This window comes from Alosa alosa, chromosome 7, assembly GCF_017589495.1.
Source record: "Alosa alosa isolate M-15738 ecotype Scorff River chromosome 7, AALO_Geno_1.1, whole genome shotgun sequence".
Taxonomy (NCBI): Eukaryota; Metazoa; Chordata; class Actinopteri; order Clupeiformes; family Clupeidae; genus Alosa; species Alosa alosa.
In genome coordinates, this window is record NC_063195.1 from 30,928,717 (window position 1) to 30,956,139 (window position 27,423).

The 27,423-nt window shown below is 42.7% G+C and overlaps 3 protein-coding genes across 5 annotated transcripts in view; 2 read left to right on the forward strand and 1 right to left on the reverse strand.

Annotated features, from left to right (window-relative positions):
- Nucleotides 1-79: 79 nt before the first annotated feature.
- On the reverse strand, nucleotides 80-1,954 carry ten1 (TEN1 subunit of CST complex). 2 transcript variants are annotated; one of them, XM_048247306.1, is made up of 3 exons: nucleotides 1,698-1,954; nucleotides 1,375-1,532; nucleotides 80-416 (listed from the first exon to the last, which is right to left on the reverse strand). In XM_048247306.1, the coding sequence occupies exons 1-3, from the start codon at nucleotides 1,784-1,786 to the stop codon at nucleotides 277-279; spliced, it is 387 nt and encodes a 128-aa protein (XP_048103263.1). In that variant the 5' UTR covers nucleotides 1,787-1,954; the 3' UTR covers nucleotides 80-276. The 2 variants fall into 2 exon arrangements, with proteins under 2 accessions (XP_048103263.1, XP_048103262.1); XM_048247305.1 differs by having other exon boundaries at nucleotides 1,375-1,550.
- acox1 (acyl-CoA oxidase 1, palmitoyl) lies at nucleotides 1,947-20,112 on the forward strand. 2 transcript variants are annotated; one of them, XM_048247304.1, is made up of 14 exons: nucleotides 1,947-2,200; nucleotides 2,639-2,798; nucleotides 6,065-6,225; nucleotides 12,187-12,294; nucleotides 12,660-12,779; nucleotides 12,966-13,081; nucleotides 13,341-13,510; nucleotides 14,808-14,970; nucleotides 15,281-15,471; nucleotides 15,744-15,920; nucleotides 16,254-16,359; nucleotides 17,142-17,285; nucleotides 18,156-18,362; nucleotides 18,608-20,112. In XM_048247304.1, exons 1-14 carry the CDS (start codon nucleotides 2,092-2,094, stop codon nucleotides 18,656-18,658), a joined length of 1,983 nt encoding a protein of 660 aa, XP_048103261.1. In that variant the 5' UTR covers nucleotides 1,947-2,091; the 3' UTR covers nucleotides 18,659-20,112. The 2 variants fall into 2 exon arrangements, with proteins under 2 accessions (XP_048103261.1, XP_048103260.1); XM_048247303.1 differs by lacking the exon at nucleotides 6,065-6,225 and adding an exon at nucleotides 10,452-10,612 and having other exon boundaries at nucleotides 1,948-2,200.
- A 2,835-nt stretch (nucleotides 20,113-22,947) lies between these two features.
- LOC125297930 (inactive rhomboid protein 2-like) overlaps nucleotides 22,948-27,423 on the forward strand; it is a 33,063-nt gene continuing 28,587 nt past the window's right edge. Inside the window, exons 1-2 of the mRNA XM_048248500.1 lie at nucleotides 22,948-23,176; nucleotides 25,827-25,961. The gene's annotated coding sequence lies outside the window, so the exon portion shown is untranslated. The remainder of the gene's footprint in view (nucleotides 23,177-25,826; nucleotides 25,962-27,423) is intronic.

A 27,423-nucleotide genomic window follows, 5' to 3' on the forward strand; every position in this document is an offset into this window, starting at 1 on the left:
TTGTGGCTTGTCATATGTTTAAAGTTTTAATACCAGTAAACTCTTCCCATGACAATAAGAAAGAAAATGACAATGGTACTGCCATGAAGCTTGCTTTTTAATAGTCCTTCATATGTTTTTGCCACTGGAGGCTGTATACATTTCTTTCTTGAAGAATGTGGTCTGGATCAACTTCTTGTTAGTTTTGATACAGTCTGTACACTAGAGTCAGTACAATTCAGTACATCTGGAACAGCCAGAGAATGAGTTCACTTTAATGTAACTGTTCAGTTTGAGTCAGCCTGAAGTGCTTCCCTTGTCATCCTCCCTCTCTTGGAGGAAGCTCCGTTGGTCATTGATGGCCTTCTGCAACAGGGCCAAGTCTACCCCATCCACACAGTTCATCACACGGGCCTGCAGCATCACACCGCTTCTCTCTGTAGGAACAGTCAAGAGTGTGGCACATTGGATCTGTCTCACTGGTGGTAAGGGATACTGTAACAGACCAGGGTCTTAAGACCTCTAAAGTCACACGATATAGGAATTCCCCTTTTCATTAACTTCAACGTACCCATTTATCATTAAGGGAGTACCCAACGTATCTAGTACCCATTTTTTCACCTTGCTGCCCTCTGGAAAGCGATACAGGCACATCCAGACAAATTAAAAAAATTTACCCATGTGCCATGAAAGAGCTGAACACTAAGAAATAATGGTACAATAGCAGTCTACCTACAAATACAAATAAGCAATATCTGACTTTTTTATTAATGTATTATTAAAATGTATTGTTTTTAATTCTGTCTTGCCTTTATAAGGGTACTATCATTTTATTTGTGTACCACTGAGGGCGAGTTGCAGAACAATTTCGTTGGACAGCTGCTGTCCAATGAAAATAAAACATATTCCATTCTATTTAGCATTAAGGGGGTACCCCATTTGTCTACAAGGGACAAAAAAGGGTCATGATCCTACCACGAGAACAGGATATTGCATTGCCAGGTGTTCCGGGTGCTAGATCATATATAACAAATGGAAATTGCGAGTGTTGAGCGCTGAGAGTGTGTAGAAAGTTTGTTCTACCATTACCATGAAAAATATTCTGAATTGTTAGCTCTAAATCAAAAGGGACAAGCACGGAAGGAAAGGCATACTAGCACATTACATGATCCAACCTTTTCCTTGTATGTGACCAGTAAAAATCTGTTAGGCCACCTGACAGTAAAAATTTAGGCCACCTATCTGTTGTATTACAAGGATATAATGATAAGGATTTTATTTGTCACATACATAGAGATACTTTGTAAAACATGCAATATTATTACTGTAATTGTCGCTTTGGACACCGTATCTGCTAAAAAACACAATCATAAACATAATACTTTCTCACTTTACCTTCTGTGTTTTCAACTTCTCCCAAGACAATATAAAGTGCTCCACATATGGGGTTGAAAGGCTCAACATATGACGTTCGAACGCTGACTTGGTACTTCATAGATGAATGATGTGAAGACAGAATGGCCTTTGACTCCTCTGGTCGGTAACATGTCAACCTGATGACAAATGTAGGCCTAGGTAAGACCACAAGGCATCACTTCAGCATAAACTGTGAGCGAATGAATGGTTGTGGTATTGCATTTCTACAGAAGTTGTTAGGTTAACTAGAAAGACTAAAAGACAGTAATATTAACTTCTTGAATAATATAGGCTAATGTTACCTTCCAAAAGTTCGTACAGATGCTCCTTCTGGAATGGCACCAGGTTGAATTTCCCAAGGAAAATGATAAACCGCAGTAGCAGGAAACATTACATTGGTTAAGAAATATGGTAGTTAATACAAATGAATCAGTACAATAGAGTGGAAATGTTATATTTTTGATGAAAAATATCCATTCAGTCACAGACTACATCCTGAATCTCTTGCAGAGGGAGCGTAGAAGTGATCACGTGACCAGGCGTCATGTACATGTGATCTCAACAACCGAGGAAGTTGCGACTGTTACCAAACCTAGTGGTAGTAATTAAGTGCATCTAAGCCGCTAACACTTTGTCGAACGAAGACGGCTTGTTTATTTCTTCTGTGAAACGGAGGCAAGACATATTAACGCCGTTATGAATCCCGATATTCAGAGAGAACGTGAAAATGCGACGTTCAACCCAGAACTTCTCACGTACATTTTGGATGGTGGTCAAGAGAAGACCAGGCGAAGGAGAGAAATAGGTCAGTCCTGAAGTCTCCCTAAGTTCAGTGAAGCCTTGTACGAAGTTTGTTCAGATTGGTCAACAACAACGATGTTGTCAGACAAAGCAAATAACATCAACGACAATCTAAGATAAAGTTAGCGTTTGTCGCTAAACTAGGCTAACGTCAATACTCTTATCGTGCAATTTCCACTCTGTCACTTGAAACCGTTCAAATTTGACCATTAGGCCTGTTCCATTTCACATGACCCTTACTTGTTCCTCGACCGGTGTGTTTTAAGAGGAAAATCTGTGAGGTGTAACGAGACTTACTGTTAGTATACTCAGCCTCAGTGTGGTGTTGTTTATTGTTATGCATCGATTACAGTTCACGTACAACCGAATAGCTAACGTTAACATTGGCTTGTGATCAGGAGGAACAGGCGTGCTGAACCTGTGTTTAAAATGCATGTTACAGAAGCACTGGTTATCAGTGATCCAGATTTCCAGCAGGAAGACCCCAACTTTCTGTCAAGGAGTGAGCGGTATGAAGCAGCGGTGAGGAAGAGCGCCCAGATGATCCTGAAACTCCGAGAGTATGGCATCTCCGACCCTGAAGAAATTTATAATTACAAGAGGTACAACAATCGTTTTATATGACATTATGGTCTGTGATCAGAAGTGAATGTCATTACATTGAAGCCTTGTCGTTTTCCTTTATTGACCTATTCAATAGTTATCTTGGTTTTGTTGTAACATGCCACACCTCATCTTAGTTCCAAAACTAATTTAAATACTCATTTTCTCAGTGTTTGCATTCTTGAACTTCTAGCGACCTGTGAATTTTGTGGTGGAAGCATGGAAGATACGTGTTGGGAATGGGTGTAGCACACAGACTCCTTTAGGCTGATTCCTGCAGACTGCTGACACTGTTCCATATTACCAAACTGCACGCTCTTGTCCTGCTTCCAGGTCACAACAGGACACACAGCACATAGTGCAGTTCAGATTAACTGTGTCAAAGGCCTCACTTGGTCAACTATTTATCTGCGTGTGTGTGTGTCTGTCTCTGTGTGTGTCTGTGTGTGTGTGTACAATATCAAAATGCTAATCATCATGAAGGGTCATTCCACGTCAATTCAACCAGGGCCCACGCACTTAGGTCTCAAAAAATTCTGAAAAAATTATCAGGTGTACCTATGTTTCCTAGAAGACACACTGTAAAATTACTCTTATGTAAGATCAATACTTTCCAAGAACCACAAGTTTTACAAGGGGAGGGCGGTGTCGGCCTCTATTGATGTCAATGGGGCATTATGCCCATGTTCAGGGTGGAAAATAAAAAAGAAAGATTTGCATAAGACAAGTCAAATTGGTGTTTTCAAAAAGAAGGGATCATGGAGAATAAAGAAAAACATATTTAAAAAAATCTTTGTATATTCCCACAAGGTGTTTGGGTGCTCTGAAAATTATAACCAAAATTATTTTTCAGACTTGTGAGGTCTGCTGTTCAGACCCTGAAGGGATCTGTTTTCTGTTCATTGCTTTTTTGTGAGAGTGTTTCCACTTATCTCGGTAAACCTGAAGGGATCTGTTTTCTGTTCATTGCTTTTTTGTGAGAGTGTTTCCACTTATCTCGGTAAACCTGAAGGGATCTGTTTTCTGTTCATGTTTTTTGTGAGAGTGTTTCATTGCCTTTTTCTGTTTTCTGTTCATTGCTTTTTTTGTGAGAGTGTTTCTGGTACTTATCTCGGTAAACCTGAAGGGATCTGTTTTCTGTTCATTGCTTTTTTGTGAGAGTGTTTCCACTTATCTCGGTAAACCTGAAGGGATCTGTTTTCTGTTCATTGCTTTTTTGTGAGAGTGTTTCCACTTATCTCGGTAAACCTGAAGGGATCTGTTTTCTGTTCATTGCTTTTTTGTGAGAGTGTTTCTGGTACTTATCTCGGTAAGGAAAATAAATCAAGAGCCTATGTTGAGTACAAATATGTCTTCTGAAGGCTTAAACAGAGCCCAGCCAAAAACTCCAATAAAATTTGTATCAACTTTGAGGGACAGCTATGACCATGCAGGATTATCCAGACCAAACGTGACGATTTTGCTACATACTATTCCTATTTATGTACCAGCATGCAAAATTTGAGCCTCCTACATGGTTTAGTTCTTGCGCTGTGTCTCCTGGGTAACATAGGTACACCTGGTAATTTTTTCAGAATTTTTTGAGACCTAAGTGCGTGGGCCCTGGTTGAACTGATGTGGAATGACCCTGAAAATAGACGCATATGCGTCTTTTGATTTTTGTAGTGCAGTAGGAGTAGTAGTAGTTTGTGGAGTAGTATTTGAAGCAGTTGAACAGGTGATAAGTATGTTATACCAGTGGTTTTCAAAGTTCACTTTGAAAACCACTGGTATAACCTACATAGTTTCGACATGAGTAAGTTACATACACATAATTCTTCATAACTGCCGTGTTAGTAAAATGATTGAATGGCCTGTAAATTAAAAACTAGATGTAACGTCAAGATGTGATTAGACTATCTGTCTTTTCCATTGGAATCAATAATATAATGTTAACTTGTTTTCCGCTAAAATGGGGCGTGATGCAGATAAAATGTAGCCTATCTTTATGATGATGCACCTTTAGTAGGCTACGTAAAGGCATGCTGCACACACTTGTTTGGGCTTACGTGCCGGCCAAAGAGTAGATTCGTATAATAAACACCAACGCAGTTCTGAACTCCCGATCAGCTGAATGGTGTTTTAAATTGCTGTGGACACCGATGCCGACATGAGTGCGATGCACTCTGCTTTCGACATTCATTTACCGTAGGCTACATTAGATTCCATTCTTTTCAATACAACTCTGCACACCAGCATTGTACTTTGCCGCCGTGTAAATCACGATTCAGTTATATTTGGTCGACGCCGCTCCATAAAATCCATTGTTCATCCAGTGTTTGCGTGTTAAAAACTTCGGCGCTGATGTGTGTGGCAAGTGACAGTGCACCATAGACTGTAGGCCTATAAAATGGCAGTGCACTCATGTCGAAAAGTTCCTTATTTTCAACTGAACTCAAAGATAATGAATATAGTATTTTATGTTTGTTATGCCCTTTATTAGCTATTTTTCTGAAGAATATTGTGTTGCCTCAGGTCTGCTGCACATCTTTTGAAATTTGGTTTGAAATAATCAAATAGACCTACCGTCTTAAAGTTAAGTTAATGAAGTAACTTGCTTTGCTTTCATTTGAATCCTAATCAAGATACACAATTGTTGCTTTATATTGTTAACATGGACCTCTGGAAAGTTCAGAAATGCAAAATAATAGTTTTAATCATGCGATAAAATATGTGATTAATTGTGATTAACTATAGGAATTCAGCGATTAATCGTGATTGAAATTTTTAATCATTTGACAGCACTAGTTGTTATACAATGCCAAAATAATAATTTGTCGCATATCTGAACATTATATTTTCCATGATAATGACTGGGAATAATAGTAGAGTGATAGCTCTCATATAGCAGAAAGCCCCAAATGCAATTTTGACACACTGTATGGTCCATCGTGAAGTGCTTGTGGCTAAAATAATTATTAGGATTAGCTTAATGTATTTTTACATTTGCCGTAGTATTGTTGATGGGATTAATAACACATCAAGGGGGTCCTTGGCCATAACCTAGTGGTATTTGGGGGGCCTTGTCGTGGAAAAGTTTGGGAACCCCTGTGTTATACTATATGTATTTGTGTTGTGAGTTTCAGGGATGCCACTGTACCACAGGACTTTGTTGCTGTTTGATTGTACTTTTGAGGGCTGGGTCACTTCATCTATTTGTACTTTGTGAATGTATGTCTGTCTCTGTGTGTCTGTGTTTTATTTTTTATGTCTGTCTGTGTGTCAGTACGTTCAAAGGACAGCACCACGAGGCGGTGGGTCTTCACTACGCCATGTTCTTGCCCACGCTGCAGAGCCAGTGTGACGCACAGCAGCGCAAGAAGTGGCTCCCGCTGGCCGAGTCCTTCAAGGCCATTGGCACCTACGCTCAGACTGAGCTGGGTCACGGTCAGTCCCGTTAGGGGAAACCGCTGGGGAGTTTGGACCACGCGTACACGAGCTACACAGTGCCCAGTCCTCTCCTTGAAGATTTACGGGTCTAATCCTTATCAAACACAACTGGTTGTAATCTGTCATTCAGGTGCTTCTCAGATGTGTACTGTTGTGGTGTTAGTTGTTAGGTAACTGGTATGTAAATCTCCAGGTGAAGGACTGGCAATCCCTGTCTGTAGTCCCTGTTAGTTAGTTAGTTAGTAGTAGTGGACGCTGAAAAAGTATCTGATTTGCTTCTCTTGTAGGTGCTTGACAGCACACTGTCGCTGGCATTAGAACTCATGAAGCCCCTGTAGCGTACATTGGCACTAACCAAACCTTGCTTACTTTAGCTCTGCCAATTGCAGTAGTTCCCAATGTGGCTATTTGTGTGAATGAGAGCCTTGTGGAGGAGATGAAACGGAATCCAAAGTGTCTGTTGTCTCATTTGGCCCTTTCATTCCTCCAGCCCGGCGTCCCTCTCGTCTCCCACGCATCCTTTCTGCTCTGTTAGTCTGTGTTGACCTAGAGTAGCCTCTGAATCAGAGCCGGTGTGCATTTTGATTGCTACATCCTCGTGCCCCTCTCCTAAGCCAGGGCTCTACAGTGCGCCCATTTCACTCGCGAGTAAAACTGATGGCGTGCGAGTGCAAAAAAATATTTAGGCGCACTGGTGCGAATGACTTCTAACCATGTTAATGTTTGTCTACAAAATACACCGCAACATCGAGAAACATTACTGGTGCAAACCATAGAATCACGTCGCGAATGCAGCATAAAAACTACACCTCCCATCAACGTTAACAGTTTCGCGTTGTGACTCGCTAGTAGTCGCTTCTATCATATTCAAGAGCGCGCAGAAAAAGCGGAAAGTTAGACTAGCCAGCCAAGATGCAAAGATTGAAGAAATTAGTTCTTCTATCCACCGAATTCATCGGATATAGGAGGAACAGGATGAGATTCTGAGAATGCAGTGAGAGAAAGAAAGGTAACCTAACATGTCTTTTAGCCCAGTTGACGTATTGGCTGCAATATGCAAAATATAGCTGTAGCGAACAGGCACAAAAGTAGCCTCCCGTAATACTCCCATTTTATTCAAAGGTAGAACGCTACTGACAACTCCAGGCTTCCACGCATTCTTGTTTGTTTACACTGAATACAAGCTGAAGTGCAAAACGAAAGTAGGCCTAACGTTTGCCTAACTGCCCCCATCAATGCAGATATTTCAAATAAAAAATATATATATCTTTGATTAGACTATGTTGGGTTTTGTGGAAGAGCAAATGGACTGTTTTAGTAGTAGTATTCAGTATGCAGTCAGATAGGTTACCATAGGCATATTTGGATTAGCTACAGATGGATTCACAAATAAATAAATTAGCCTACATTTGGCAGGATACTTGATATACAGGCTGAATGCAAATATGGCAATGTATTATATTATTTTACAGTAACAAAATGTAGGAAAAAAGAACAGACTGAAAATAAAGTAGGTTTAAAATCCTGTTTCCTGTAGCCTAAATGTTGTCAGTCATTCTTAATTTTCGCAATTGGTGCACTGGCATGTTTAACTGTTAGCTGCAGTGTAATGTTAGATTATGTGTAAGTTAAGTACAGAACTGACTGTGCCCAAATTTTGTCTGTGCTCATAAATTTTTTAACTTGGGCGCACAAGTGCTCCTGGAAAAAAATGTTAGTGTAGAGCCCTGTAAGCCCATACCTTGCCTTGCCATCATTGCCCAGTCTGAAATCAATGACAAACTTGTTCTTACCTCAAAATCCTTCCTTCTCTATAGTCAGGTAGAACTTTGTGGAATTTGGGCATAAGTGTGACATAAGGTACTAATGCAATTTTTTTGCATAAATTGATAGGTAAGGGGGTGTCCTTTCAGAATCTGACCTGGTGCAGCCCGCACCCTGAGAAGCTTTTGTTTAAAATGGCATCACCTGCCACACCCCTTTTTTGATCATAGAAAATCATCTAAATAGACATTAACCTATAAACCCATCATGTATGGTATCAAATTAAAGCTCTTTTCATACAGAAATCAGCTTTGACCATAATAAAGTAGAAAAAAATAGTTTAGGTCCCTCCAGAGAACAAAATACCTTTTGCAAAGTGACCTTTAAGGTCAAATTAGGTTTCTTTTTGCTGCATAATAGCTTATACCTCTAAATCGTGTCATGTTTGGTATTAAATTAAACAAATTATGGAACTGCCATGTAGCTTAATACATGTGACAGTGACAGTGTCATATCCATATGGCAAAGGGAAAACCTCAGCAATCAATTTGATGCTCAAGAGGAATCTTGATTTGAAGAATTGTACAGATGTACTGTAGAAGCTGATGAGCATGAAGGCAGGAATGGATTTCCTTTCTTGCCTCTACTATGGAAAGACTGTTGAAAGCCTCAGAAACTTGATTCATGCTATGTCTTCCTCCAACAAGAGAATATGCAGCGGAACACATCAAGCGTGCACGGCTGCAAGTCCTTCTGTGGAGAGCTGCTGACAAAAAAACACCTCCAGTGTGAAAATGGAGGATGGAATTCCTGTGCCTGTACATGGCAACACTGACATTGCACCCAAAACAGGTCTACAGCTTGTTGCTTGTGGATGCAAGGCAGTGCCAGCATGCTCCAGGGCCTCTTGCAGCTGTCAGTCAGATGGACTACCATGCACCACCTACTGCCATTGCAAAGGTGGTGAACAGTGTGCAAATAAAAATTTGGCTACACTTTCAGTGGAGGATACTGATGACAGCGAGGGAGAAATATCTGATTAAATGAATGTTTTTTGGAGGAGACATTTGATGTTTGTGATGTGTACAAGGCCAGCCTGGCAACATGTTCTGTATATAGTTGCTTTCAGAATCTGTGAGAAAGTTCTACTTTGTTCCTTATAACTTAGTCTATTTGATTAATTGTTGAGAGTGGATACAATTCATATGTCTCTTGTGGTTGTTGCTTAGCCTACCATTTCAGCGGTGTGACGTTACCAGGCTTTACAGTTATTATATTCTCTGGAGGGACTTGAAATCATTTTTAGCATGTTGTTATTGACATCATTGATTTCTGTTTGAGAAAAGCTTTCATTTGATACCATACATGATGGGTTTATACAGTAATGTGCATCTAGTTATTTTTTATGGTCAAAAATAGGGGGCGTGGCAATTTATGTCATTTAAAAAAAAATGCTCAAGGGTGCCGGAGCGGCACCTGTCAGATTCTGAGTCTACACCCCCTAAATTATCAATTTATGCAAAAAAAATGCATTAGTACCTTATGTCACACCTATCCTGGGGTTCTACCTGACTACTATAAAGAATCGACCTTGCAATGATCTCGATCTTAATCTCTGCTAATGTAGCTAATCAAGTTTTTCTTTTTATGCCATGTTTTTTTCTTCCCTGTTGCTGAAAGCCATTTAGGCATTGTGAAACAGTTTCACTTTCTTCAGTTGAACTTTTGTTTGTTGAGAATAAAGGAGTACAATGGGTGAAATGTAGGCCAATCTGTGAGCGACACCAGTTTCACATGAATCTGCTTTCACACAGCATTGTTTTGTTGGTTTTCTGCCTTGTTTACGTTTGCGTTGTAAGCTGTTGTTGCTTCAATGATATCAATTGGCCTGTGTTATTGCTCTTGTGAGGTTCATGAGGAGCTTTGACTTTGAAGCTCATGTGTGAGACGCGGTAATTTGCTACTGAATAATTCTTTGAATTAACTAAACTAAAATGAAGGCTGCATTTGATGAACAGTAATGCTAACATGGCTGTTGAGATCCAAGGCTTCCACCATAAAATTCACAGCGCCCTTATTGTCGTTTGAATCGTGCATAATGGAGTGTATTTGAAAGATATTTATTTGCAAAAGACTTTGCAAGAACCATCAAGTGCTTTTGAAAATTGAAAATGAAATTGGCGCCCAGCAATCAACTTGCATGACTGGCTCATAAGCTGTCTTTGTTTTTTCTCTTCTCTTCTTTCTGGGTCATCATCCATCCATCCATCCATCCATCCATCCACCCACCCATCCATTCATCCACCATCCCCATCCATCACCTAACGTCCACCTTTTGCACGCACATCCATTCAAATGTTATGGTCTTCAATCCCCCATTCTCTTCCCCACCTGCACCCCCACAACCCCTAAAATATCTCACCTGACCCTTGACCCCCCCCCACCTGACTCACCCTTAGCTGTGTGCACCGTGGGGGGCCTGGACCCCTGGACCTGCACCTGGGGATGTTTCTGCCCACGCTGTTCAACCAGGCCACGCCTGAGCAGCAGGAGGCCTTCTTCATGCCCGCCTGGAACCTGGAGATCATTGGCACCTATGCCCAGACCGAGATGGGCCACGGTAACGCCTCCTGTCCTGAGATAGCTCTGACCTGCACCGTCCCCTCAGGGCCTCACGGTGGAGCTGCATGCCCAGACGAGTAGAGTTCAAATGAAGGACATAAGTAGGCTATTGTTGTCCTTGAGCGCTAGTGCTGTGAGTGGACGTCTGTTTAAGTTAACCATAGGAATGGTAGAACGTCCACATATCTCTTGAGCATTTGAAGACTTTTAATTCAAATGTTCTTTCTTGACAGAAGGAAGGGTTGCGTGTAAGATGAATAGGCTTTCACCCTCCTAACCTCAATTAACCATAACCTGAGGCCCCCCTGCATCTCCTCCTCCTCGGTGGAATGTGTTCTGGTCGGCATGTGCAGTGCTTGGCTGCCAGCCATGCCAACTGTGCATGCCTGCTCATGAATCAGTCACTGTTCCATGTCGAATTCTGAAGCTCCAACTATAGCTGAACTCACTGAGTTGTTATTGTATAGCACAATGTCTGACCTTTAGAGTTTTTAAACACGGTTGTAACATTCAAATGCACGGTACACTTCTTCAGCCTCTGGGGTACCTATCATGAGACTTGTGTGTCACTGCTGTCAAATATCTACAAGAGGTGTAATAATATTTATCACATATTATCTGCCAAATCTTCTTATTAGTTCAGCTTTAGTGAATAGAACATTAAATATTAAACATTATTGTTTAAAAAGCAGCCTTTTTTTTGAAAACCTGAACGCTCTGTGGTCGCCCTCAGTTGTTTCCAATGATTACAAATCCAGTACAATTTAATGAATAAGGTGGATGTCAATTTAAAGGAGAATTCCGGTGTGATATTGACCTAAAGTGTATTGAAACATGATACCGAGTGTGAACGTATGTCTCATAGCCCATCTCGGCTTGTCCCCTGCACTCCAAAATCTGGCGCTAGTTAGCCGATGCTACCAACAGCTTTTTCAATAGTGGTGCTTCGGCATCGGGCTAGCCATGCAAATACATCACTGTAAAATAATTCAGTGGAAATGCATGGATTCCAGTTGCTGCTACTGGAAGAAACTGTAATCCATGCATTTCCACTGAATTATTTTTGGAATCTGATCCCTTATCATACCTGTTCATTCTTACTTTTTGCTTTCGACTTATCGTGACTAAATTCAAGATGGCTGCAAACGCTAAACTTCGTGAAGATACTGTCTGTATAAATCGTCTTGTAAGTAAACTACCAGTGCTTTTTCAAAGTTCTCAATGTCTCGTTTTAAATGTCAGGGCCCTCGGAAGTCTACCAATGAAGTGTGGAGATACATTGAGCCTCGTAAATGGGTGTAAAACAGTGATTTATTTGCATGGCTGCATGGCCGAAGCACCACTATTGAAAAAGCTGTTGGTAGCATCGGCTAACTAGCGCCAGATTTTGGAGTGCAGGGGACAAGCCGAGATGGGCTATGAGACATATGTTCACACTCGGTATCATGTTTCAATACACTTTAGGTCAATATCACACCGGAATTCTCCTTTAAGCTAATGTGATTTTCCTGCTCTTTGTCTGCTTTGGTGGCTTTCCTCTGTGTCCTGTGCCTGCCACTTATCCCTCACCAGGAACCTTCATCCGAGGTTTGGAGACCACCGCGACCTACGACCCCTCCACACAAGAATTTGTCATGAACAGCCCAACCATCAGCTCTATCAAATGGTGGCCTGGAGGATGTGAGTGCTCACCTTTGACATTTTGACCTTTGACCCTCATGCTACTGGCAAGGTGTCACGCTAGGTGACGGAGACTTCCTCTACAGCTGCTAAAAATAGGCAGACCCGGATGCATATTTGTGCTGGAATTGCTTGGTGTTCCTTCCTTTGCTTCAGTGAATGTGAATACAGTGTGTGGCTATAATCTGATTATGGTAAGCATAACAAATATGCCCAGTTGTAGTGCTGACTGAGCTGCTCTGCAAATCCACCTGCACCTCAAAGCATTGACAACCTTTTTTTCCCCTGTGTGTGTGTGTGTGTGTGTGTGTGTGTGTGTGTGTGTGTGTGTGTGTGTGTGTGTGTGTGTGTGTGTGTGTGTTCAGTGGGTAAGACGTCCAACCATGCCATAGTCCTGGCTCAGCTGTACACCCAAGGGACCTGCCATGGCCTCCATGCTTTCATCGTCCCCATCCGTTCTATGAGCACACACAAGCCACTTCCAGGTGTGTTTGTTTGTTTGTTTGTATGTATGTATGTATGTATGTGTGTGTGTGTTTTTGGGTTGTTTGTTTGTTTGTGACTGAGAAGTTAAAGTGTAAATATATATTTTTGACTATAAAAACACATCCATACACTGTAAAGAAATTGATAGGTTCAAATGATTTCATTCCTCATGCTTGACGCTACAGGCATTACTGTGGGAGATATTGGGCCCAAGTTTGGTTTCGATGAGGTCGACAACGGTTACCTGAAGATGGATAACGTGCGCATTCCTCGTGATAACATGCTCATGAAGTATGCCAAGGTGAGTAGAGGTGGTCCAAGGAGAGGCCACATTAATCACTCAAATTGCACAAACCCATAACTCAGCCACTAACTTATCCACGTTACCCATAAGCCCCTGGAGCTAGAAATGAACTCTAAACCCTTTTTGCCTGTGTCCTAGACCTTCACGGTAATAACACAATCCAGTGCGAGAGAGCCAAGCGTGTGTTTACACTTCCAACACTGATACCATGTGTGTTTGGCGTTTGCTGATTTTGGCGTTTGTTCCTGCCCCACAGGTTGAGCCGGATGGGACGTACCACAAGCCCCCGAGCTCCAAGCTGACATACGGCACCATGGTGTTCATCCGCTCCATGATAGTGGGCGAGTCGTCCCGCGCGCTGGCCAAAGCCTCCACCATCGCCATCCGCTACAGCGCCGTCCGGCACCAGTCCGAGATACGGCCCGGGTGAGTAGAGGCGACGTGGGCTCACACTCACACACTCTTCAAGCATGTGTGTGTAGATGTGCACGGCACAGAGAAACATACACTTATTTACACTCTACACTTATTTACACTCTACACATGTACATCCATAAACAATCAAACTCACTCCTGCTGTATCTCTGTGAACATAATGCACACAGACACACAATATATTTACATTTACATTACATTACATTTACAATACATTACATTACATTTGGCTGACACATTTTTAACCAAAGTGACTTACAACATGATAGACAGTTTAAAGCTTTTTAAAACAATTCTCCCAACAATTCTAGAACAATTTAAAACAATTAAAACAAGTAGAGTACAATATCAGTGAGTGCTGTTTTTATACATTTAGGTGTCTAGTCAGGTGATAAGTGCTAGAATTAGCAAGGTCAGTTATAACTAGTGCTACTATTTCCAAAACATAGTTACAGCACATACACTGCATACACACTCACTCATGCACTTATAATTACATGCGTTTATAAAACACTTTCAGTTCTGTTACATGCTTAAGACAGTCAGTCAGACATAAGAAGTGTTTTTCTGGTGACAACAGTTGAAGTTGCTTCCACACACTTTCACTCTGAATGAGTCACACATCCATTGGCCCACATTTCTGCCTACGTGCAAAAGGGCACAAGTCAGCCTGCTGTCACAGACGTTAAAGCACTTCCTTTCACTGGCCTTCCATTTTCACACAAACCCGAAAGCAGAACTAGCCAGGCCCACACTCACTGCGCACTACATGAGCACGCTCAGTTTGTCACTGGACACTGTTCATTGTAGTCCTCCACTGTGTCCGTGTGCCTCAAGGCCACTCGTATATATGAGGCGCTTTTGTCCCGGGGAAGGGTCAGACGCCAGGCCCACTGTAGTGTGGGGTGGACACTCCCTCACAAAGGGCCCCAGTGTGAATCCGAGTGTCTCTCTCATTCCAGCCAAGCACCAGCTCTGCTCACCTGATGCGGCTCCTTTTAATCAACTGATATTAGACATCAAACGACTCACTAGCAAATAACTCACTAGCAAATAACTCACTGACTTGTTGTTCCATCGGGTGTAAACCCGCGGGTCTGTGTCACTGTGTGTTTGTGTGTGTGTATTAGATTGAAGGCCTGATTCTTCACTTGGCCTCTCTGTGGATGATTGTGCCACCCCCACATTAGTGTTGCACTGTGTTCCTCTGTGAGTGTGTGTGGGTGTCTCTGTGTGTGTGTGCGTGTATGTCATGACGGTCCTGTTGATTCTGGCCTGTGTCCAACAGCGAGCCGGAGCCTCAGATCCTGGACTACCAGACGCAGCAGTACAAGCTCTTTCCCCTGCTGGCCACGGCCTACGCCTTCTACTTTGTGGGCCAGTACATGACGGAGACCTACCACCGCATCACCGGCGACATCCACCAGGGAGACTTCAGCGAGCTCCCCGAGGTGGGCAGCAGCACCAGGGGTTACATGCTCACATTCATGTGATATCTGCTCATGGATGAAAGGCACATGTCTTCAGAGGGGATGGGTTCTTCTTAATAACTCTCTGTAATGTAATGTATGAATTAGATAAAAAAAAAAGGGGTTTTAAATTAGAACTGTTTCAAATAGTGTTGTTCTACTCTTCAAATACTATATTTCACTTTACTTTGTGACCGTGTGTTCACTTTCCTGTACAGATCTTATGAAGCCTTGTTATTTGTGTGTATCTGGCTAACCCCCCCGACCCACTCCGTTTGACACCCCCCCCCAGCTGCATGCCCTCTCTGCGGGCCTGAAGGCCTTCACCACCTGGGTGGCGAACGCGGGCATCGAGGTGTGCCGCATGGCGTGTGGCGGCCACGGCTACTCGCAGTGCAGCAGTCTGCCGGACATCTACGTCACCTTCACGCCCACCTGCACGTACGAGGGCGAGAACACGGTCATGATGCTGCAGACTGCCAGGTCAGAGCCCCAGCTAACACCGCCCTCCTCCACTGACCTCACACACCAACACACTCCAACCAGTGCTCGTGTCAACGCACGACAAGTCTGTGTCATCGGGTGCCTGTTTCTCAAATATTCAGTGACCAATTGCAGGTCATGTGGTAACGTTATGTCAACGTATTGTCAACGTTACTAACCCATCACAGCGCATTCATGTTAGCACATTGGGATGGCATTGCCATAGCTCTGTGATGTGCTGGTGGTAAGCTCTCCCTCCTCCCTCCTCATAGGTACCTGGTGAAGAGCTACAGGCAGGCGAGTAAAGGCGAGCAGCTGACCGGCATCGTGTCCTACCTGAACGATGCCCAGCAGCGCCTGCAGGCCCAGCCCGTGTCCTCCCGCCCCACCGTGGTCAACATCAGCGACCTGGCCAGCCTGGTGGAGGCCTACAAGCTACGTGCCGCCAAGTACGGACAATACCGACAACAGTGACTTTTGTTATCTGTAACCACTGGCATTGACGACAAGAAGTGTGGTTCCCATGGTGACTAATGACAAGAATGGGTTGATAAACAGGAAGTCAGAAGTCTGGCAGTTAATCATTAAGCCATACCACCCTTTCACTTTAAATCAGAGGGAACTATGTCCAAATGTTAGTCTGCTGAGTAAATTAGCTAATTTGTGTAAATTAGCTGAAAGTGTTGTAACAAGTGGTCCTAGAGGAGGATGTCTGTTCTCAATAATGTTTGTACTGTAAACCTGTTTTTCCTGATGCACTTTTGCAATGTTCTGTGTGACAGGCTGGTGGAAGTTGCAGCCAAGAGCCTGCAGGGGGAGCTGCAGAAGAGCAAAAGCCCCGAGGACGCCTGGAACAACTCCTCCATCGACCTCGTCCGAGCCTCTGACGTACGCAGCCTTCATTATTACACTGTTAACAATGTGTTCTATGCAGGTGGCTTAACGTGTAATGAGCCCTAGCAGTCAAAATCTCAGAAATGATGGCAAACAACAGAGAAGGGAAAACACACTCGGTCAGGCCTACATTGAACAATACGTTTATGTCTAGAATCTAGATACAGGGGGGGTCAAACATAAGGCCCGGGGGCCAGATAAGGCCCACCAGCAGGTTCCATACGGCCCCCCAGATGTTCTGGGTAGGAAGGGGAAATTAGAAAAAAAGATAGTCTTCCACAATGTGTAATAAGCAATATCTCTATGATACATTGACAAAAACCTAGCACTATAACCCATCCTCAGGAAGGAAGAGGCTGAAAGAACTGGCACGGAAGTAGGTTATTTCAAGAGAGAAATAGCGTTGTATTTGACAGTAGTACATTATTTGTTTGCTTATCAGTGGGTATGGTAAAGGAGTATATCAAACAACACTCATACCCATGCAAAAAAATGATAATGACCATGACAATGACTGCTCTCACAAGGTCTCATTCCAACAAATCTGGCCCACTACCTAATATGAGTTTGACATCCCTGATCTAGAATCTATCTAGAACCTATAGAATAAATAGAATTGAGAGACCATTTTGAATGGTGAGACTGCACTATAAACAATAAATTGATCCATTGCACTATTGCACAAATGGATTGATTGCACTATGAACAATAGATTGATTGATTAACTGATAGAATGTCTATTAATATAACTGATGACCGTGTCTAATCCCCCTCAGGCCCATTGCCACTATGTGGTGGTGAAGCTGTTCGCGGCCAAGTTGGGGGAGGTGGGGGACACAGGCGTCCACTCTGCCCTCAGCACGCTGGCCCTGCTCTACGCCCTGCACGGGGTCGCCCAGAACTCCGGAGACTTCCTGCAGGTAACACTCCCGCACGGGTAGTTCCTGTAACAGAGGGGCGGAGCGTGGCCCGTACTGATGACACCCCGTTGGCTCGGCAACGCTAGAATTAGACAAACACAACATAAGACACACACACACACAAGCCAGTATGAGTTTTCAACAAAGCCTTGGTATACGTCTACATTATTATATTATGTAGTATGGTTCAGTGTTTGATTGCAATGGTTACTTAGTGTTTAACAAAACCATGTTATGTAATATCTAAATTTAGTTGAATAACCAGTATTGTTTGGCTGATCCAAGGGTGTGAGTCATATTCTTGTTTGTTGACCACTTGCATCTGTTTATCATGTTGAAGGAATCCAAATTAGAGAATCTCTTCACACTTCAGATAGTCATACTGTATATATATATATTGACCTGAAAACAAGAATAACATTATATTCATCCACATTCTTCTTCAGTCGTGTAGCAGTGTTATTGTAAAATGATGAGGACTTAAATCATTAAATTGAGTCAGACATCACGTCACAGGGGTGGTGTGCACTCCCTCCCATATTGAGACAGCTGCTGTTGGCTCCATTGCAACGCAGTTCACAAATAGCTATTTCAATCCTCCAAGAAAAGTCCTAACAGTTTTTTAGGTTTTAGGTACCGATTCCACTTGTACTGCTTTCAAATATGCCCTTGTATTCCATCGACTGGACTGTCGTACACATAACTGTGTGTTTTCACTAATCCTTATGACAAGATTATGGAAGTATGCTCACATACCAGATTCAGTACGAGGGTACACACAAGCTGTCTGGCACGTTGTAACTCGGACCCTGTGGGTGCTGCCCCACTGCCCTACCTGAGCGCCTCGCTCCTCTCTACTGCCCCCTGCAGGCAGGTCTGCTGACTGTCCCTCAGCTCTCCAGCGTCTCCCAGCGCCTGAAGGACCTTCTGGGCCAGGTGCGCACCAACGCCGTGGCCCTCGTGGACGCCTTCGACTACTGCGACGAGATGCTCAACTCCGTGCTGGGTCGCTACGACGGCAACGTCTACGAGCACATGTTTGATTGGGCCCGCAAGTCTCCACTGAACCGCACTGAGGTAGCTGGGGAACTGTAGAGTGAACCATCATAGCATGAGTCTTTGTAAATGTAAACGTCTGTTGTCAGTAAAACAAAGTAATGTTACCTTCAGCCATAGCTTATGGCTATTCAGTATTACCTTCAAATAATCATTTCTAGCACAGACTTTTACCAGAATGCATGAGGCAGTTGCTTAAAAATAGTTCCCATCTTTGTATGTATTTTTGGCTGTCAGTGTCAGCTGTGTTCTTCCCCTCCCTTCAGGTGCACCAGTCCTACCACAAGTATCTGAAGCCTCTGCAGTCCAAACTGTGAGTTGTGTGTGCGTGTGCGTGTGCGGAGGACCTCAACGAGCCACTCAACTCACTCAGCCCCACCAACCCCAAGATGGAGGTGAAACATTTCTCCCCTGAGAAAGGGGAGTCTGCACTTAGCAATCAAACAGGCATGGGGCCTTAGTCATACAGTATAATTTCAAATATAGTCTGATAATGCAGGGCCAACGGGGTTTGGACCCATAGCTAGCAATGCTGATAGGGATAGCACGTAAGTGCTCACAAGCTAAATACACTAACTTCAATCATCATTGGTACTTATAACAGTTTTCCAACTTTTTTAGAAAAAATAATTGAAGTCAACACGCTTTCAACATACAAATAAGACCTTTAGATCGTTAATATGGTGTAAAGCATGATGAATTATTCCCTGAGGGCCGGAGAATATCGCAAATTGGCTTGGCAGGGTGAAAACTATTTTGTCAAAAGTATATAAGCATAAAGCAGTTTGCCAAGATGATTGTTAGTCCTGAAAGATAGATTTCATGAGGTAATTTAGGTAAGTTACATACATGGTCAATAAAGTTGTAGGGAACATTTTGTATAAAGAAGAGAGTTGGAGGTGTTAGGCATGATGGAGAATGTGAACCAATGCCTTCTCCGTATTATTTTCACTAAACTCCGCATGTTTCAAGGCTATGAACTGTAAACAATGGTCAGTTGATTATTAAATCAGGTTAGGTATATTGTCTGATTTACATAGTTCTGTAAAATACAAAACAAAGTTAATTAAAGAATATAATGTGTGAAATGGAACCAAGGCAATGAAAACATGCTCTCAAAGGAATACAATCATAATGGTTTTCCTAAAGGTTTTGCCGTGTCGAGTCGGGCAATTTAGTGCTGCTCCTTGATTTGGCCTTTCATCAAGGTAAAGAAATGACTGAAGACCACCGGTAAAGTACAGAAATTAATGTGAATCTTACTCTCTCTTTCTTTCTTTTTTTTAAAAAAAAAACCATTGTATTGTAATCATTGGGAAAATAATTTTGTAATATTTGAAATATGTAAAGAAATGTATTGTTTTCTAACAGCCTCTGTAAAGGTTTATACATGTCACTTGACAATTTTTATTGACCACACAGTTGTATCTGATGAGTTATAATGGTTAATTGGATTTACATGGATAAGCCATTCTTATTTGATCTGGAGTAGGCCTAATATAATGCAAATGCATGCCTTAACTGAATTCTGCTACTTGTAGTGGAGCTATGTCCATAAACCAATGGAATAGAAGTTAGATTGTCTTGATTTTATTTTCCATATTTGTTATGTTTTGATCAGTTTAATGTGTCTGGTATAGTACTCTGTAGTGGTCGGATCAGATCACAATCTCAAATGCCTTGTAAACTACATGTACCGCATAGCGGTACAAAATATGACCGCCGCTCAGTCCTGTACATCCTTTCCGCAAAAATAAATCACACTAATCAATTTGTCTCCATCTTTTACTCCATCCCCCACTCTTGAAACTTTTGTGTATGCTTGTTTGGCATGCCTATGTGTGTGTGTGTATTGTGGCTGCACAGAAAGTAGCCTACTGGCTGAAAAGGTGAAGAATAGCCAAAAGAAGTTGTAGCATTGTTATAAAACCTTTAAAATCTCTAAACAATCACAATTAGGGCAGTTCATCACAGTTCATTCATTGCAACTGGATGGATGAAAGGTCACTTACACCTGTAGGCTACATTGTATTTGTGAAAAGCAAAAGGTATCAGCATAATGTTATATTTTTATTTAATTATTAATAAACAAAAACATCTGTCAGTTCCATGCCGTTTTCAGCAGCTATCAAAAATCATCAGGGAGTTATGACAAAACTGTAACTAACAAACTAGATCCTAATAGAAAGCTGTTAGCTTCCCTAAGCTACAAGGTAGGCCTATTTACAACATAAATTGTCAATAGGCTATGCTGGCGACACAAATAAAATCTCCTTTGGAAACCAATGGCTTACGCCTTACAGTATCAAGCGGACTTAAACTGCCATATCGTGCGAAAGGTTGTAATAAAATTCACGCAGCTCCATGAGTCAAGGAAAGCGCGAATGAAGTAGCCACTTCTAAATAGGACCCACTACACAGTAGCTTAAGGTGTGTTGCTAAAGCAGCCATAATGAAATGAAGGTGTCATTGATTGGATACTTCACACACACGTGCTGCTTTTTAATCTCACAGACTACAACTACCAAGCTGGAATCAAAGCACATCGATTCCCCTCCGGTGTAACGTTGGTAAATCTTCCATTGCACAGAATGACTTTTGTAGCACGTGCAACAAATGCAGTGTTGTACCAGCTCACAGCTTTTCTGAACTAGTTCAAGTTCAGTTCATACATTCTCAAAGCTCCGCCTTAACAATCTTTGATTCAACTATGTCTCAGCCGGACACTACGTTGCCCGCAATGCATTGCGCACACAATGTCAAAACTATTTCTGTCTGGTGATACATAATTTAAGCGGCACCAGCGAGAATACAGGAGGGAGGAACTTTCTCTCGTTGCGTTTCAAAAGAGAAAACAGATGTCACTCAGTTTTCAATTGAAAACAAATTCCAACGTTCATTTACAGTGATGTCTGCCGTTCATGACACATAATGTGAACTACGTTCAAGTTCTTTATTAAAAAATGTGTTGCGCTCAGTTCAACGTTCACGAAAAAATGAGCGTGTTCAATGAACGCGTTCTTTTGAACTCGTTCACGCACAACACTGAACAAATGACAGTCGAAAGATACAATTACAGTGCTGCTATCAATTTGCTTGGTATAACCGCATTTATAGTTTTCTACAAATGCAATCAAATTGGCCTCCATCACTCAACCAACGCTAACGGTAACATTATTGTACCTAGGTCCTTATTGATATTATAAGATTAACGTACCTGCAGTAAAAATCAAGCATGTCCGATAAACATTCTCAGATTTATTTCGGCTTCAAGAAGAAATGGGAATTACATTTCATGTGAACATCGTCCTATAAACTACAGCCCTTTTAGGAAGCATCCATTGTTTTTCCAACCCACTTTTAACTTCCAACAAAATTACGTCTCACTGCAACGATGCGCCATCTAGTGGACAAACGACTACTTATCGCCAATACTGGAAATGCAGCCCTGATGATGATGATGAATATTTGGCTTTCTTTTAATCCTACTGAATTTGTAATTATGTATCGGCCGTTCTAATACCGATAGTATGTGCGTACCTGTGTGTGTGTGCATGTGTATATGTGTGCACCGCCATCTACAGGCCAATGAGTGTACAGTCACTAAATGTACACATAACCTACATTTTTTTAGACCCCGCGCCGTGGATGAAATTCTACGAAACTTGGCATACCCCCAGAGAATGCCTGGTCAATCATACACATACAATTTGGTGCAGTTCTGAACATCTTAACTGAAGATAGGGGCGATTAAAGCAGAATGATATTGCATTTTCATTTTTACCTGGGGGGGGGGGGGGGTGTCTAGTGGGGCTACATACCCACCAAATTTCATGTGCACCGGTGTTTCGGTGTTCCGGGTATCGTTGACCAAAAATACAGGAAGTAGATGACGAAAAAAAAAAAAAAGATTTGACAATCATTATATGACCGCTTCGCTAGCGGCGGTCATAATAAAAATGTAGAGGTATTAAAAATAAACATCTGAAATGTCAGTGTTCTGTCTGCTGGGAGTGTGACCTTATGTCAAGTATGTGCATGTGAATATTCAATTGTGTTCGCTAGATGTCAGTGTTTACTTTATTATGTGACTACATGTAAGTATAAGTATATATACTTTTTTGATCCCGTGAGGGAAATTTGGTCTCTGCATTTAACCCAATCGGTGAATTAGTGAAACACAAACAGCACACAGTGAGGTGAAGCACACACTAATCCCGGCGCAGTGAGCTGCCTGCTACAACGGCGGCGCTCGGGAGCAGTGAGGGGTCACGCTTAAACTACTGTGACGCGTAGAAAGTGTGAATGTTATGTCTCTTGTGAAATACCAGCCGCCGCATTATCAGATGAATGCTTGCGGAAATAGAAAAAGTACATCGCAGCCTACACAAGTGGAACGTAGTGCCAAGGTCCAATTCTTCCTTTCTACAGTCATAGAACACTATCAGATTTATTTTGTTTTATATTTCTTTGGTTCCCTTTGTGTAGGCACAGGCTTATCCAGGCGTTGGAAAAGCCTAACGATTGGAATGTCAGACAGAACGTAGACTTAACACTTTCTAAATAGACACATGCATAGTAAACCTCTATAAATAGCACACATTTTACTTGGTTTCTCATCTTTGCAGACTTGCTCAATTAATGCCATGGCTGATACACTCTGTCAAGACTTGCCCAAATAAGCCCTCCCACTTTTCCTCTCCCGAGTGTAAATTGTCTTGGGAAGAGGAGAGATAGGTTGTTTTCGAAACACCACCATAATTTTGGTGATACTGCAGTATTCTCAGTGACTACATTAAACTTAACGCCAAAAACCTCCTCTGGACAAATTTCAGGTAAGACTTTATTTGTTGAGTCTGACCTTTTATGTGTGTAGACAGTGACTATTAGCATATGTTCCACATGTTGGCAATGTATGGTATCCAAACAGACACCATACAACGAAATGTGTAGAGCGCAAATAATATTAGCCTACTTTATGGAAGGAGACACGAGGTTATAGACTATTTGTTTGGGATACATTGTTTTTAATAGGAGCGATAGACTACATTCAGTTGGCTGATTTTGTATAGCGTTGCCCAGCGTACTTTTGTGTTAACGCGCTTTATGGGCTACGGTTGCCAGAGCACACTGGTAATCATTAGCATACTTATAGCATTATTTTTTATAATGAAACTGCGAAGAACTTCCGCTACAATCTAAAATTCAAGTTCATCCGTCCATTAATCCTTTACTGAAGATTGGATGAGGGCTCTGAACGTCGAGTAGACGCCAAATCTCTTTGGAATCGGTAGGATTGATTCAAATGTAGCATACCCACTATCAGTTGCCTCAACAAAGCTTTTTTTTAAAAGCTGTTCAGACTCAGAGTTTGGAGAGAAACACCATTTCAAGTTTGTTTTAGGATTTGCAATAGACCAACTTCTATAAATTGCTATATCCTACTCTGAAAGTGGCTCCCCCGTCTCCTCCGTGAAGGTTACGCACAGCAACAACTTTCGACACTGAAAGAATACGAGGGCCTGCCCCGTTCCATGCGACTATGCTGCGTTTTAACAAGGCTGAGTGTGTATGAAATATGAAGCCGGAGTGCCTGTTGTGGCTTGTGTGAATTGAGGACCATAGACGGATTGGCTGTCAGTTTGAATTGGAAAATTTGAACAACAGTGTAGCACGCAATGCTTTTCCCTCCCATCACACTCATTTAACAAAATTGGTAGCCTGGTTGGCATCTGGCCATTGAGTTGGCGTTGTGGGCCAACTCAGCTACTGGTTTGTCGGTTGTCTTGTCAGTGAACACCCTTGTTCAGTGGGGCCTGTTGAAAATACGGTTACACCACACACCACCTGGATTCCCACAGAAGAGTAGCAAGTTACAAAAGAGGAACACAGATGTATAATCTACTACTGTGATGAAATCTCTTAACAAAAACGGCAGTGTAACTGCACGTTTCTGTCCCGTAACTGCAGCCATTTTTGTAAGTACCCTACAGTGCAGTTTCATGCCCAGCTAATTGCATTTATGCAATGTAGCCTAGTTGCAGTGCATTTTGTCATGGCCGAAACACTTAATTCCTGCATATGAGCTGCAGGGGAAAACTGCTGTTTGTTTCTGTAAGGGATAACATTAGCTATAGCATGGGCGGACATTTTGGCTTGTTAAAGTATGTGGGTCAAGAGTTTGTGTGTGGGTCAAATGTTTTTGCAGCATATCACTGTAGAGATGAGACTGCTTCTTGATCTGCCCCTGTTCCTTTACGTACCTCTGTTATGGTGTTTTCCACAATTAGCCCGGAGGCCCGCACCCCCTTTCATGTCAGTGACTTTACTGCAGTCCCATGCTGTTTTGCTGTGCTACAACATGTCCAGTGCAGAACAGGACCCCAGGCCTTCCCTAGCAACATAGTCAAAAACCCACTACCTGTGCTGTAACCCATCCTGGAAGTATTTTTTAATGCAGTGTCATGCATCCATGTTTTTGTGTCACCAAATGTCTGGTACTGTATAGAAAAGTATGACTGAAAGACCCCCAGACTAGAAATGCGTCGCCATGACTGCAGGTCTGTGTGATCAGAGAGTGTGATCCAAGTGTGTGATCAGAGACACAAAGTGGGCCTTTTTGCATTCCTTCTGTGAAACAACTTGTGAGTTTGTTTTTACACATCTGTGTGGTGATGAGCATAGTCCAACTTGTGCAGTATCTCAAAAGATAAACTCAGGCCTTCTTCTCGGAAAAGGGCTGGAGACTCTTCTCACTAAGCAGCTGGTGATGGAAGTTGCCGGTATGGATTTCAAACTCTCATGCCTATCAAGTCTGGACATGTACTTGGTGGAATTTCTGTAAAGAGCTTTCCATTACAAAAACCTTGTATAGCCTGATTCCCTTGTATAATTACAGCAGATAGTGATTCCCGTTGAATAGTGACAGTTGTCATGGCACATCACTGTTTTATAGTTCATGCACAAGTACAGGAATGGCTTATGTGTTAGATTCAAATTCATGCAAGCATGGGAATTGCATAAACCAAATCAAATGTCCTCTTTTTATCAAGTGTCTTTTCATTGCATTTAAAAGTGACCTGGACCCATGTGCGCTGTGACATGCAAGTACATTATATAGTGGTGGCTCCTGTGGCTGTGAGTCGCTGAGCTGTGTGACATGTTTAGACGCTTGCTCTGCCTGACCCTATTGGTAGATGGAGAAGCTGTGGTCCCGATGAGCTCCATCTCCTCCTCCTCCTCCTCCTCCTTCTCCTCCTGCTCCATCATCCTCCTCCTCCTCCTCCTTCTCTTCCTCCTCCTCCTCCTCCTCCTCCTTCTCTTCCTCTCGCCTGCACTACGCGCTCTCCTCTCCTAGTCTCTATATTTGCCACAGGCGATGAGCAAAACCACATTGTGTATGTGCATTAGGCTAAATGTGTGTGTGTGCGCGCTGTCATCTTCTTCTTTCTCACACTGACCACCACCACTTTTTGTTCAAATCAGATGGACTGAAGCCCTCGGGAAGATGGTCACTAGTGTCGCAATATGAGGCTGAGGCTAGTGACACTTCCTCTTTCGATGAGCCGAATGTGTTAAGATAGATCCGGGCCGAGAAGTGACACCCATCTTGTGAAAACTGTAAGTATTTTTAAACAGGGTTTTGCAGCTAGTTGTTGAAATATTTTTGTTCTCAGTTTTGTTGGTGTGTTTATGTATGTCACATATATCTTTTTTTTGTTTTGCGAGAGCCGCTTGACTGCCTCCGATCCCAATTGGCTGTGCACTGTGTTTGGACCCCTGACAGTAGTAACATTAGTTTGAAGTGGAATCACTGGCCTTTTAGAATGAACACTGCTGGTCTTGTGGTTCTCCACCAAAACCTCCGGTTCTACGCAAATTGAGCTGCCCTTGGCTAACTGACTGTTATTCTGTGGCCACAGTGACATGGAGGGGCATGGAGCGGATCTTAGAGAGCAGAGGCTGAATGCACAAATGGCACGGCAGATGGCGTGGAATGCAACAGGAAATGAAACCTGACCTGATAGCTGCTTTCCTCTATGTTCGGTCCCTGCCACTTGCTCGGTGCTAGGCAAGACTAGTCAGGCTACTGTAAGCTGTACTCGCCTTGACATTCAAAGAGAGCTTGTTCTGGTTCGTCTCCATGGCTACCACATAGGGTGACAGCTTGGGAGACCTGGTGGGGTGGGCGGGGGTTGGGATGAGCTAAAGCTACCCGGCGAGTCCCTCCTGGTCCTTTCGGACAGTTCTGTCAAGTCTTCCTGTCATGTTTGTTTAGCCTCATGCCTCAGTCAGATGACTTCTTCCCAGTCAGGCCTTATAATCTGACTACCTATCTATCTTTCTCAAGTGTGAGTGAGTATTGGAGTGACCCGTTTTGGAAGCACTTGCACCTTGTCATATGCTCTGTAAGGAGGACCTATGGTGACAACAACAACAACAACAACAACAACACGTTACATTTCTATAGTGCTCTTCTCAACACTCAAAGCGCTTCACATGGAAAGGGGGCCCTCACTAACCACCACCAATGTGTGGCACCCACCTGGGTGATGCATGGCAGCCATTATGCGCCAGAATGCTCACCACACACCATGATGAGTTTGCCATGTTCTGCAGGCACACTCCTCTGGTGTGTTTGCAACGTCCACATGCTCCTTTGCCTTATATGTAACTGACCATTCCTCACCCTCTGGTTATGTTTTGATGCCGAAGTGTATGCGTAGGGCAGATGGTGTCCAGATGCGCCTGAGAAATCAAATGCTTTTTTTCTGGAAAAGTCTGTCAAGCCGAGTGGCAAAATAGTACTTTTTAAATTGTCTGGGAAATCATGTGACTGGGTGCTGTTCCCACAGACTAACTGGCTCTCCAGGGGCCTGCTTTTGTTTAAGTCATTCCTGAGCGCAACCAAAGCCCTGGCATTTGGAAAAGTTTATTTTTTAGACTAGAATAGTTTTTTTTGCAATCAATGGACTGTGAGAGAGCCTGCTTTAAAGGTACTGTTGCAACATTATTTTCCCTGAAATGGACAAGTCAATGAGACACATTGAACTGATTGACACATGGTGGCACCAAACTCAAG

Excerpts from the sequence above, each read along its gene's own strand:
- acox1 (XM_048247304.1), top strand. The coding sequence starts at position 2,092 with ATGAATCCCGATATTCAGAGAGAACGTGAAAATGCGACGTTCAACCCA. Across the intron at positions 15,472-15,743 it reads ATGATGCTGCAGACTGCCAG|GTACCTGGTGAAGAGCTACA; the intron begins GTCAGAGCCCCA and ends CCCTCCTCATAG. Across the intron at positions 17,286-18,155 it reads ACTCCGGAGACTTCCTGCAG|GCAGGTCTGCTGACTGTCCC; the intron begins GTAACACTCCCG and ends TGCCCCCTGCAG.
- ten1 (XM_048247305.1), bottom strand. The coding sequence starts at position 1,786 with ATGTTTCCTGCTACTGCGGTTTATCATTTTCCTTGGGAAATTCAACCT. Across the intron at positions 1,551-1,697 it reads TCTGTACGAACTTTTGGAAG|GCCTACATTTGTCATCAGGT; the intron begins GTAACATTAGCC and ends GGTCTTACCTAG. Across the intron at positions 417-1,374 it reads AGAAGTTGAAAACACAGAAG|AGAGAAGCGGTGTGATGCTG; the intron begins GTAAAGTGAGAA and ends CTGTTCCTACAG.